The 13,247-nt window shown below is 45.4% G+C and overlaps 1 protein-coding gene across 1 annotated transcript; it reads right to left on the reverse strand.

The window, feature by feature from the left end:
* Nucleotides 1–6,132: 6,132 nt before the first annotated feature.
* Nucleotides 6,133–10,659, reverse strand: LOC131137561 (uncharacterized protein K02A2.6-like). The gene is made up of 2 exons (XM_058085670.1): nucleotides 10,174–10,659; nucleotides 6,133–9,873 (listed from the first exon to the last, which is right to left on the reverse strand). Exons 1-2 carry the CDS (start codon nucleotides 10,384–10,386, stop codon nucleotides 6,592–6,594), a joined length of 3,495 nt encoding a protein of 1,164 aa, XP_057941653.1. The 5' UTR covers nucleotides 10,387–10,659; the 3' UTR covers nucleotides 6,133–6,591.
* Nucleotides 10,660–13,247: the final 2,588 nt, after the last annotated feature.

The following is a 13,247-nucleotide window of genomic DNA, read 5'->3' on the forward strand; positions in this document are numbered from 1 at the left end:
AGCTGTAACTCCACAGCAGTGCTTCTCAGCCACACGAAACTGTTGCAGATAGAACGGGATGAGAAGCTGCGTCAGGCACACTTGGAATGAGCCTCCTGGCACCTTCCGCTGGTTTACAATGACGCGCCGTATCATCCTTTGCTCACAATGCATTTGAGAGCGAATAAAGTGCTTTTTTGGAACAACGGTTGTGTGAGCCAAGCAATAAAGCACATCACACTAAATGTGTTCCATAAGTGCCAAAACGCTTTTCTCTGAGCGAGTGGAGTGCTTTTTTGGACGTGGCACACATGTGCCATATATGGAGAAAATTTTTACCACAAAGCCTATAGGTTGCTTGAAATACATTATCACAGCGAGAGAAACACATTTTCTCATTTTAGCTGTAACTCCACAGCAGTGCTTCTCAGCCACACGAAACTGTTGCAGATAGAACGGGATGAGAAGCTGCGTCAGGCACACTTGGAATGAGCCTCCTGGCACCTTCCGCTGGTTTACAATGACGCGCCGTATCATCCTTTGCTCACAATGCATTTGAGAGCGAATAAAGTGCTGTTTTTGAACAACGGTTGTGTGAGCCAAGCAATAAAGCACATCACACTAAATGTGTTCCATAAGTGCCAAAACGCTTTTCTCTGAGCGAGTGGAGTGCTTTTTTGGACGTGGCACACATGTGCCATATATGGAGAAAATTTTTACCACAAAGCCTATAGGTTGCTTGAAATACATTATCACAGCGAGAGAAACACATTTTCTCATTTTAGCTGTAACTCCACAGCAGTGCTTCTCAGCCACACGAAACTGTTGCAGATAGAACGGGATGAGAAGCTGCGTCAGGCACACTTGGAATGAGCCTCCTGGCACCTTCCGCTGGTTTACAATGACGCGCCGTATCATCCTTTGCTCACAATGCATTTGAGAGCGAATAAAGTGCTTTTTTGGAACAACGGTTGTGTGAGCCAAGCAATAAAGCACATCACACTTAATGTGTTCCATAAGTGCCAAAACGCTTTTCTCTGAGCGAGTGGAGTGCTTTTTTGGACGTGGCACACATGTGCCATATATGGAGAAAATTTTTACCACAAAGCCTATAGGTTGCTTGAAAAACATTATCACAGCGAGAGAAACACATTTTTTCATTTTAGCTGTAACTCCACAGCAGTGCTTCTCAGCCACACGAAACTGTTGCAGATAGAACGGGATGAGAAGCTGCGTCAGGCACACTTGGAATGAGCCTCCTGGCACTTTCCGCTGGTTTACAATGACGCGCCGTATCATCCTTTGCTCACAATGCATTTGAGAGCGAATAAAGGGCTTTTTTTGAACAACGGTTGTGTGAGCCAAGCAATAAAGCACATCACACTAAATGTGTTCCATAAGTGCCAAAACGCTTTTCTCTGAGCGAGTGGAGTGCTTTTTTGGACGTGGCACACATGTGCCATATATGGAGAAAATTTTTACCACAAAGCCTATAGGTTGCTTGAAATACATTATCACAGCGAGAGAAACACATTTTCTCATTTTAGCTGTAACTCCACAGCAGTGCTTCTCAGCCACACGAAACTGTTGCAGATAGAACGGGATGAGAAGCTGCGTCAGGCACACTTGGAATGAGCCTCCTGGCACCTTCCGCTGGTTTACAATGATGCGCCGTATCATCCTTTGCTCACAATGCATTTGAGAGCGAATAAAGTGCTTTTTTGGAACAACGGTTGTGTGAGCCAAGCAATAAAGCACATCACACTAAATGTGTTCCATAAGTGCCAAAACGCTTTTCTCTGAGCGAGTGGAGTGCTTTTTTGGACGTGGCACACATGTGCCATATATGGAGAAAATTTTTACCACAAAGCCTATAGGTTGCTTGAAAAACATTATCACAGCGAGAGAAACACATTTTTTCATTTTAGCTGTAACTCCACAGCAGTGCTTCTCAGCCACACGAAACTGTTGCAGATAGAACAGGATGAGAAGCTGCGTCAGGCACACTTGGAATGAGCCTCCTGGCACCTTCCGCTGGTTTACAATGACGCGCCGTATCATCCTTTGCTCACAATGCATTTGAGAGCGAATAAAGTGCTTTTTTGGAACAACGGTTGTGTGAGCCAAGCATTAAAGCACATCACACTAAATGTGTTCCATAAGTGCCAAAACGCTTTTCTCTGAGCGAGTGGAGTGCTTTTTTGGACGTGGCACACATGTGCCATATATGGAGAAAATTTTTACCACAAAGCCTATAGGTTGCTTGAAATACATTATCACAGCGAGAGAAACACATTTTCTCATTTTAGCTGCAACTCCACAGCAGTGCTTCTCAGCCACACGAAACTGTTGCAGATAGAACGGGATGAGAAGCTGCGTCAGGCACACTTGGAATGAGCCTCCTGGCACCTTCCGCTGGTTTACAATGACGCGCCGTATCATCCTTTGCTCACAATGTATTTGAGAGCGAATAAAGTGCTTTTTTGAACAACGGTTGTGTGAGCCAAGCAATAAAGCACATCACACTAATTGTGTTCTATAAGTGCCAAAACGCTTTTCTCTGAGCGAGTGGAGTGCTTTTTTGGACGTGGCACACATGTGCCATATATGGAGAAAATTTTTACCACAAAGCCTATAGGATGCTTGAAGTACATTATCACAGCGAGAGAAACACATTTTCTCATTTTAGCTGTAACTCCACAGCAGTGCTTCTCAGCCACACGAAACTGTTGCAGATAGAACGGGATGAGAAGCTGCGTCAGGCACACTTGGAATGAGCCTCCTGGCACCTTCCGCTGTTTACAATGACGCGCCGTATCATCCTTTGCTCACAATGCATTTGAGAGCGAATAAAGTGCTTTTTTTGAACAACGGTTGTGTGAGCCAAGCAATAAAGCACATCACACTAAATGTGTTCCATAAGTGCCAAAACGCTTTTCTCTGAGCGAGTGGAGTGCTTTTTTGGACGTGGCACACATGTGCCATATATGGAGAAAATTTTTACCACAAAGCCTATAGGTTGCTTGAAATACATTATCACAGCGAGAGAAACACATTTTCTCATTTTAGCTGTAACTCCACAGCAGTGCTTCTCAGCCACACGAAACTGTTGCAGATAGAACGGGATGAGAAGCTGCGTCAGGCACACTTGGAATGAGCCTCCTGGCACCTTCCGCTGGTTTACAATGACGCGCCGTATCATCCTTTGCTCACAATGCATTTGAGAGCGAATAAAGTGCTTTTTTGGAACAACGGTTGTGTGAGCCAAGCAATAAAGCACATCACACTAAATGTGTTCCATAAGTGCCAAAACGCTTTTCTCTGAGCGAGTGGAGTGCTTTTTTGGACGTGGCACACATGTGCCATATATGGAGAAAATTTTTACCACAAAGCCTATAGGTTGCTTGAAATACATTATCACAGCGAGAGAAACACATTTTCTCATTTTAGCTGTAACTCCACAGCAGTGCTTCTCAGCCACACGAAACTGTTGCAGATAGAACGGGATGAGAAGCTGCGTCAGGCACACTTGGAATGAGCCTCCTGGCACTTTCCGCTGGTTTACAATGACGCGCCGTATCATCTTTTGCTCACAATGCATTTGAGAGCGAATAAAGGGCTTTTTTTGAACAACGGTTGTGTGAGCCAAGCAATAAAGCACATCACACTAAATGTGTTCCATAAGTGCCAAAACGCTTTTCTCTGAGCGAGTGGAGTGCTTTTTTGGACGTGGCACACATGTGCCATATATGGAGAAAATTTTTACCACAAAGCCTATAGGTTGCTTGAAATACATTATCACAGCGAGAGAAACACATTTTCTCATTTTAGCTGTAACTCCACAGCAGTGCTTCTCAGCCACACGAAACTGTTGCAGATAGAACGGGATGAGAAGCTGCGTCAGGCACACTTGGAATGAGCCTCCTGGCACCTTCCGCTGGTTTACAATGACGCGCCGTATCATCCTTTGCTCACAATGCATTTGAGAGCGAATAAAGTGCTTTTTTGGAACAACGGTTGTGTGAGCCAAGCAATAAAGCACATCACACTAAATGTGTTCCATAAGTGCCAAAACGCTTTTCTCTGAGCGAGTGGAGTGCTTTTTTGGACGTGGCACACATGTGCCATATATGGAGAAAATTTTTACCACAAAGCCTATAGGTTGCTTGAAATACATTATCACAGCGAGAGAAACACATTTTCTCATTTTAGCTGTAACTCCACAGCAGTGCTTCTCAGCCACACGAAACTGTTGCAGATAGAACGGGATGAGAAGCTGCGTCAGGCACACTTGGAATGAGCCTCCTGGCACCTTCCGCTGGTTTACAATGACGCGCCGTATCATCCTTTGCTCACAATGTATTTGAGAGCGAATAAAGTGCTTTTTTGAACAACGGTTGTGTGAGCCAAGCAATAAAGCACATCACACTAATTGTGTTCTATAAGTGCCAAAACGCTTTTCTCTGAGCGAGTGGAGTGCTTTTTTGGACGTGGCACACATGTGCCATATATGGAGAAAATTTTTACCACAAAGCCTATAGGATGCTTGAAGTACATTATCACAGCGAGAGAAACACATTTTCTCATTTTAGCTGTAACTCCACAGCAGTGCATCTCAGCCACACGAAACTGTTGCAGATAGAACGGGATGAGAAGCTGCGTCAGGCACACTTGGAATGAGCCTCCTGGCACCTTCCGCTGTTTACAATGACGCGCCGTATCATCCTTTGCTCACAATGCATTTGAGAGCGAATAAAGTGCTTTTTTTGAACAACGGTTGTGTGAGCCAAGCAATAAAGCACATCACACTAAATGTGTTCCATAAGTGCCAAAACGCTTTTCTCTGAGCGAGTGGAGTGCTTTTTTGGACGTGGCACACATGTGCCATATATGGAGAAAATTTTTACCACAAAGCCTATAGGTTGCTTGAAATACATTATCACAGCGAGAGAAACACATTTTCTCATTTTAGCTGTAACTCCACAGCAGTGCTTCTCAGCCACACGAAACTGTTGCAGATAGAACGGGATGAGAAGCTGCGTCAGGCACACTTGGAATGAGCCTCCTGGCACCTTCCGCTGGTTTACAATGACGCGCCGTATCATCCTTTGCTCACAATGCATTTGAGAGCGAATAAAGTGCTTTTTTGGAACAACGGTTGTGTGAGCCAAGCAATAAAGCACATCACACTAAATGTGTTCCATAAGTGCCAAAACGCTTTTCTCTGAGCGAGTGGAGTGCTTTTTTGGACGTGGCACACATGTGCCATATATGGAGAAAATTTTTACCACAAAGCCTATAGGTTGCTTGAAATACATTATCACAGCGAGAGAAACACATTTTCTCATTTTAGCTGTAACTCCACAGCAGTGCTTCTCAGCCACACGAAACTGTTGCAGATAGAACGGGATGAGAAGCTGCGTCAGGCACACTTGGAATGAGCCTCCTGGCACTTTCCGCTGGTTTACAATGACGCGCCGTATCATCCTTTGCTCACAATGCATTTGAGAGCGAATAAAGGGCTTTTTTTGAACAACGGTTGTGTGAGCCAAGCAATAAAGCACATCACACTAAATGTGTTCCATAAGTGCCAAAACGCTTTTCTCTGAGCGAGTGGAGTGCTTTTTTGGACGTGGCACACATGTGCCATATATGGAGAAAATTTTTACCACAAAGCCTATAGGTTGCTTGAAAAACATTATCACAGCGAGAGAAACACATTTTCTCATTTTAGCTGTAACTCCACAGCAGTGCTTCTCAGCCACACGAAACTGTTGCAGATAGAACGGGATGAGAAGCTGCGTCAGGCACACTTGGAATGAGCCTCCTGGCACCTTCCGCTGGTTTACAATGACGCGCCGTATCATCCTTTGCTCACAATGCATTTGAGAGCGAATAAAGTGCTTTTTTGGAACAACGGTTGTGTGAGCCAAGCAATAAAGCACATCACACTAAATGTGTTCCATAAGTGCCAAAACGCTTTTCTCTGAGCGAGTGGAGTGCTTTTTTGGACGTGGCACACATGTGCCATATATGGAGAAAATTTTTACCACAAAGCCTATAGGTTGCTTGAAAAACATTATCACAGCGAGAGAAACACATTTTTTCATTTTAGCTGTAACTCCATGTGCTATGATGTGTGGACGTGCATAGAGAAGGCTCACGTAGGTCTTCATCTGAAGCTTTATTAACCTCCTTCGACATGGGAACGTGTCACCTCTTAATGTGTCCTACCGGATACACATCACGTTAGTTCCTATCTAACTGCTTCCAGTACATCTCCCCCCTTTAGCTTAGAGTGTATATTTCTATTTATTTTTTCACAGAACCCTTTTCTTATTATTTAGCTCTTCTTGTTTCTGTAACATTAATAATAAACATTGAGACATGAAATTCAATAAACATTTAAGTGCTTTTACATCATGCCAAAATTGCACCAACCTTCCCTTTTCTTTCCTCTTTTTTTTTTCTTTTAACAGTGTCACAATTCTAATAAACATTTTTAACAAACATGACACAGAACCTGTCTAGGGGTCAGGTGTGACTGCCTGGGTCCCCCAAAGCTGTGCAGGGATTATTCTGCCCTGTGGACCACAGCGTCCTATCCTATTATCATAAGTCCAGTCTCTGCGGAGTGCGAACAACTCGCCCCGATCTTGTGACTGTGGCACCCTCAGGAATCACTCTGATGTGAGATCTGTTTCTCCTGAGATGTCCCGACGGCATGTCAATGTTGTATGACCTCGGGGTGTTGGCTGGACTGCTGATTGTTCCTGCGTCGTTGGTGTTCTTCACCCAGACCTTTTGTCCTGGTGTGAGCTCTTGTTTTATTTGTGTTTTGTGTCTCTTGTTGAACCAGATAGCTTGTTTGTGTTTCTGATCCTGGTCTTTGCTCCGGAATAGTCGAAGATCTGGCCATTTTGGTTGAAGTTTCTCCTGACTGACGGGCAGCGGTGTCCTGATGTTACGACCCATCAGCAACTGTGCAGGTGACGAGCCATGAGCCAAGGGTGTGGCCCTGTACGCCATGAGAGCCTTGTGTGGATCCTCCCCCTTCTTCAGGAGAGATTTGACAGTCCTCACAGCCCTCTCCGCTTCCCCATTACTCTGAGGGTAGTGGGGACTTGAAGTCACGTGGTTGAAATCATAGTCCCTTGCAAATGCCGCAAATTCTGCTGCTGAAAATTGGGGGCCGTTATCTGTGACAAGAGTTTCCGGGACCCCGTGCCGTGCAAAAATCGCTTTCATCTTGTTAATCACTGAGACCGCAGTAGTTGAGGTAAGATTGGCCACTTCAATGTATCGGGAAAAATAGTCTATTACTAACAGGTACATGGCACGATTCCACTGGAAAAGATCTGCTGCCACACGCTGCCATGGTCTGTTAGGTGGTTCTGTCGTGAGGAGAGGCTCTGGTACGTTGTGAACCTCCCGCGCACACACTGGGCAGTTTTCAACTTTGAGCTTGATCCTTTTGGTTAAACCAGGCCACCATATGGACTGCTGTGCTCTCGCGATGCATTTTGTCATGCCCTGGTGACCTTCATGTATAATGTTAAGCATTTCTTCCTGCATGCTGGCTGGAATAACAAGCCTTTCACTTTTCATCAATAGTCCATCTGCAACAAGCAGGTCTTGGTGGTACTGCCAATACTCTTGAAGTTCTGGTGGGAGAGCTTTCCTGCTGGTCGGCCACCCGGTTTGGATCAACTGTTTGAGTTTTCTGCATGTATAGTCCTTTTCCTGTGCCTGTCTGATTTGTGCAAGCTTACTTTCTGTTGCTGGCAGCTGTTGCAAAATCTGGTTGACAGACACGCATACATCTTCTTCCAACTGCTTGTCCTCCATCGTGGGCGGAGCTTGGATGGGTGCTCTGGACAATGCATCAGCTGTGATTAAGTTCTTTCCTGGAACGTGTTCGATTGTATATGTGAAGCGAAGTAGTCGTAATCTGAATCTGAGAATACGAGGTGGCAAGTCATCAAGAGCTCTGCCGCCTAGTAGAGAAATAAGAGGCTTATGATCTGTCTGGATCAAAAAGTCCATCCCTACCAGGTAAGACTGAAATCGTTCACACGCCCAAGTCAGCGCAAGTGCCTCTTTCTCTATTTGGGCATATCTGCGCTCTGCGTTTGTCATGCTGCGTGAAATAAAAGCCACAGGTCGCCAGTCACCAGTTGGTTGTTTTTGTGACAAAACTCCTCCTAGCCCAAAAGAGGATGCGTCCGCAGCAACTTTTGTCTCTCTGTTTAAACAGTACTGAGCCAGGACAGTGGGTGAGCTCAGTTCTTGTCGAAGTTCATCAAAGGCGCGCTGTTGTGCTGCCCCCCATTCCCAAGCGGTGTCTGCTTTGAGGAGCTCTCTTAGTGGCTGTGTGAGCTCAGCAACACGTGGGGAAAACTTTCCGACATAGTTCACCATGCCCACAAACCTCTTTACATCTGCAGTATCTGTAGGTGTAGGCATCTCCATAATCGCTTTGATTTTGCCAGGGTCCGCTTCAATGCCCTGTGCTGTCACGATGTGACCCAGGAACATGACTTTTTCTACTGCAAACTGACACTTATCGTTGTTGAGAGTCAGCCCTTCCTGCTGGAGCCGCTCCAGCACTCTTTGCAGTCTTTGATCGTGCTGTTCTCTGGTGGATCCGAAAACCAGTATGTCATCTGCGTGACACACAGTTCCCTCCAGTCCTGTCATCATCTGAGTGAGTCTCTTTTGAAAATGTTCCGGTGCTGACGATATTCCGAATGGCAACCTTTTGTAGCAGTATCTTCCAAACGGTGTTATAAAAGTCGTCAGCGGAACTGAGTCTGGATGTAGAGGCACCTGCCAAAATCCAGCTGTGGCATCCAGTTTTGTGAAGACTGTTGCTCCTGCTAACTTTGCCAATGTTTCATCGACAGCAGGCAGGATGTGGCGCTCTCTGCAAACATACTCGTTCAGGTGAGTCATGTCTGAGCAGATTCTGACTTTTTCATTGGGCTTAGGAGCCACCACCATTCCTGCGCACCACTCTGTAGGTTCCTCAATCGGCTCAATCACTCCCATTTTCTCCATTCTCTTGAGTTCTGCCTTCACCTTGTCATATAAAGGTAGTGGGACTCGTCGCGGAAGTGACAGTGCATAGGGCCTGGCATCTTCTTTCAGCTTTATTTTGTACTCTCCTTTTAGGAGGCCCAGTCCTGTAAAGACCTTGGGGTACAGTTTTTTCATGTCAGCCTCTAGCTCCTTGACACTGTCCACAGGATGCAGCAGGCCTAGTGCTGAAATTGCAGGAAATCCTAACAGAGGTGTAGACAATCTTTGTACGACATAAATGGGCTGTGTTGTTGCATTGTCTTTGTATTTTATTACAGCATCAAACTGACCTTTCACTTTCAGGGTTTCACCACTCGGACCACACAGGGGCTTCTCTGCTCTGGTGAGTGGGCCATAGATGCCTTTTGAGTAGATAGCAGCTGGTATCACGGTCACGTCAGCTCCTGTATCCAGTTTGAATGTCACATTTTTGCCATTTACTTCCAGTGTCTTTTTCCAGTTGGTGGGCTGTGCTCCTGCCAAAACTGTTCCTAAAAACAAAATGTTGTCCTCATCCTCCAGGACTGCTCCAACTCTGCCTGACCTGCACTGAGCTGCAAAATGTCCCATTTTTCGACATTTTCTGCACTCTGCGTCTCTGGCGGCACAGTCATTTTTGGAGTGTGCAGGTGATTTGCCACAGCGTCCACAGTACTTGTTCCCTCTTTGGTTTTGAAACTGACACTTTGTTTCAAATGGTTTTCGTGCTTGGTTCTCTTTAAAAGTCTTTTTCTTAAACTTTAATGCGTCCACATTTGCCTCCTTAATGTCCTTAACATTTGTTTCCCTCATGACTGGTTGCTGCTTCTTTATCTCTTCATGCTGTCTTATCTGTAGCACTGCTTTTTCCAGCGTTAATCCGCCATCCATCTGCAGTTTTTCTGACAGGCCCTGGTGCTGTATGCCCACCACTAGCCTATCTCTTATCATTTCGTCCTGCAGTGGTCCATACTGGCAGTTTTCTGCTAACTTGTAAACTGAAGCAATGAAGGACTCAGCCGATTCCCCTGGTTCTTGACACCTTTTGTTAAAACGTGCTCTCTCGTATATCACGTTGTGTTTGCCTATAAAGTGTTTATCAAAGGCTTCTTTCACACACGAGTACTTTTTAACCTCTTCGTCTTTCAACCCGAGCGTGCTCAAAATATCATCTGCTTTATCACCCATTGTGTACACTAAAGCGTTTACTTGGTAGCTTTCCTCTTTGCCGTCTAGTCCCGCCGCAACACGAAACCTTTCGAAACGGCGAATCCAGTTGGGCCATGACGAGTAGTCACCAAAATCAAAGTTCTCAGGTGGGTTGATTGAAAACAGGGAATCCATCATCGTTGCGCTGTCCTCCGGACCTCTCGTTGCGCCGTTAACTTAGCCGGTAGCACTTAGCCTCTTAGCCTCTCACTTCGGCTTGCGGAAAGACTGCTGCTTCTCACCGACTTCGTCCTCCGATCTCTGCCTGAGACGGGCTTCTTAACTTCTGACACCATGTGCTATGATGTGTGGACGTGCATAGAGAAGGCTCACGTAGGTCTTCATCTGAAGCTTTATTAACCTCCTTCGACATGGGAACGTGTCACCTCTTAATGTGTCCTACCGGATACACATCACGTTAGTTCCTATCTAACTGCTTCCAGTACACTCCACAGCAGTGCTTCTCAGCCACACGAAACTGTTGCAGATAGAACAGGATGAGAAGCTGCGTCAGGCACACTTGGAATGAGCCTCCTGGCACCTTCCGCTGGTTTACAATGACGCGCCGTATCATCCTTTGCTCACAATGCATTTGAGAGCGAATAAAGTGCTTTTTTGGAACAACGGTTGTGTGAGCCAAGCATTAAAGCACATCACACTAAATGTGTTCCATAAGTGCCAAAACGCTTTTCTCTGAGCGAGTGGAGTGCTTTTTTGGACGTGGCACACATGTGCCATATATGGAGAAAATTTTTACCACAAAGCCTATAGGTTGCTTGAAATACATTATCACAGCGAGAGAAACACATTTTCTCATTTTAGCTGTAACTCCACAGCAGTGCTTCTCAGCCACACGAAACTGTTGCAGATAGAACGGGATGAGAAGCTGCGTCAGGCACACTTGGAATGAGCCTCCTGGCACCTTCCGCTGGTTTACAATGACGCGCCGTATCATCCTTTGCTCACAATGTATTTGAGAGCGAATAAAGTGCTTTTTTGAACAACGGTTGTGTGAGCCAAGCAATAAAGCACATCACACTAATTGTGTTCTATAAGTGCCAAAACGCTTTTCTCTGAGCGAGTGGAGTGCTCTTTTGGACGTGGCACACATGTGCCATATATGGAGAAAATGTTTACCACAAAGCCTATAGGATGCTTGAAGTACATTATCACAGCGAGAGAAACACATTTTCTCATTTTAGCTGTAACTCCACAGCAGTGCTTCTCAGCCACACGAAACTGTTGCAGATAGAACGGGATGAGAAGCTGCGTCAGGCACACTTGGAATGAGCCCCCTGGCACCTTCCGCTGGTTTACAATGACGCGCCGTATCATCCTTTGCTCACAATGTATTTGAGAGCGAATAAAGTGCTTTTTTGAACAACGGTTGTGTGAGCCAAGCAATAAAGCACATCACACTAATTGTGTTCTATAAGTGCCAAAACGCTTTTCTCTGAGCGAGTGGAGTGCTTTTTTGGACGTGGCACACATGTGCCATATATGGAGAAAATTTTTACCACAAAGCCTATAGGATGCTTGAAGTACATTATCACAGCGAGAGAAACACATTTTCTCATTTTAGCTGTAACTCCACAGCAGTGTATCTCAGCCACACGAAACTGTTGCAGATAGAACGGGATGAGAAGCTGCGTCAGGCACACTTGGAATGAGCCTCCTGGCACCTTCCGCTGTTTACAATGACGCGCCGTATCATCCTTTGCTCACAATGCATTTGAGAGCGAATAAAGTGCTTTTTTTGAACAACGGTTGTGTGAGCCAAGCAATAAAGCACATCACACTAAATGTGTTCCATAAGTGCCAAAACGCTTTTCTCTGAGCGAGTGGAGTGCTTTTTTGGACGTGGCACACATGTGCCATATATGGAGAAAATTTTTACCACAAAGCCTATAGGTTGCTTGAAATACATTATCACAGCGAGAGAAACACATTTTCTCATTTTAGCTGTAACTCCACAGCAGTGCTTCTCAGCCACACGAAACTGTTGCAGATAGAACGGGATGAGAAGCTGCGTCAGGCACACTTGGAATGAGCCTCCTGGCACCTTCCGCTGGTTTACAATGACGCGCCGTATCATCCTTTGCTCACAATGCATTTGAGAGCGAATAAAGTGCTTTTTTGGAACAACGGTTGTGTGAGCCAAGCAATAAAGCACATCACACTAAATGTGTTCCATAAGTGCCAAAACGCTTTTCTCTGAGCGAGTGGAGTGCTTTTTTGGACGTGGCACACATGTGCCATATATGGAGAAAATTTTTACCACAAAGCCTATAGGTTGCTTGAAATACATTATCACAGCGAGAGAAACACATTTTCTCATTTTAGCTGTAACTCCACAGCAGTGCTTCTCAGCCACACGAAACTGTTGCAGATAGAACGGGATGAGAAGCTGCGTCAGGCACACTTGGAATGAGCCTCCTGGCACCTTCCGCTGGTTTACAATGACGCGCCGTATCATCCTTTGCTCACAATGTATTTGAGAGCGAATAAAGTGCTTTTTTGAACAACGGTTGTGTGAGCCAAGCAATAAAGCACATCACACTAATTGTGTTCTATAAGTGCCAAAACGCTTTTCTCTGAGCGAGTGGAGTGCTCTTTTGGACGTGGCACACATGTGCCATATATGGAGAATTTTTTTACCACAAAGCCTATAGGATGCTTGAAGTACATTATCACAGCGAGAGAAACACATTTTCTCATTTTAGCTGTAACTCCACAGCAGTGCTTCTCAGCCACACGAAACTGTTGCAGATAGAACGGGATGAGAAGCTGCGTCAGGCACACTTGGAATGAGCCTCCTGGCACCTTCCGCTGGTTTACAATGACGCGCCGTATCATCCTTTGCTCACAATGCATTTGAGAGCGAATAAAGTGCTGTTTTTGAACAACGGTTGTGTGAGCCAAGCAATAAAGCACATCACACTAAATGTGTTCCATAAGTGCCAAAACGCTTTTCTCTGAGCGAGTGGAGTGCTTTTTTG

The sequence above is a fragment of the Doryrhamphus excisus genome, chromosome 10 (assembly GCF_030265055.1).
Source record: "Doryrhamphus excisus isolate RoL2022-K1 chromosome 10, RoL_Dexc_1.0, whole genome shotgun sequence".
Classification (NCBI taxonomy): domain Eukaryota; kingdom Metazoa; phylum Chordata; class Actinopteri; order Syngnathiformes; family Syngnathidae; genus Doryrhamphus; species Doryrhamphus excisus.

What these genes read in the sequence shown, in the direction of transcription:
- LOC131137561 (XM_058085670.1), bottom strand. Translation starts at nt 10,386, where the DNA reads ATGATGGATTCCCTGTTTTCAATCAACCCACCTGAGAACTTTGATTTT. An exon ending in TCGGGTTGAAAGACGAAGAG is followed by an intron (nt 9,874 to 10,173) that starts GTTAAAAAGTAC and finishes CAGCATGAAGAG; the next exon opens with ATAAAGAAGCAGCAACCAGT.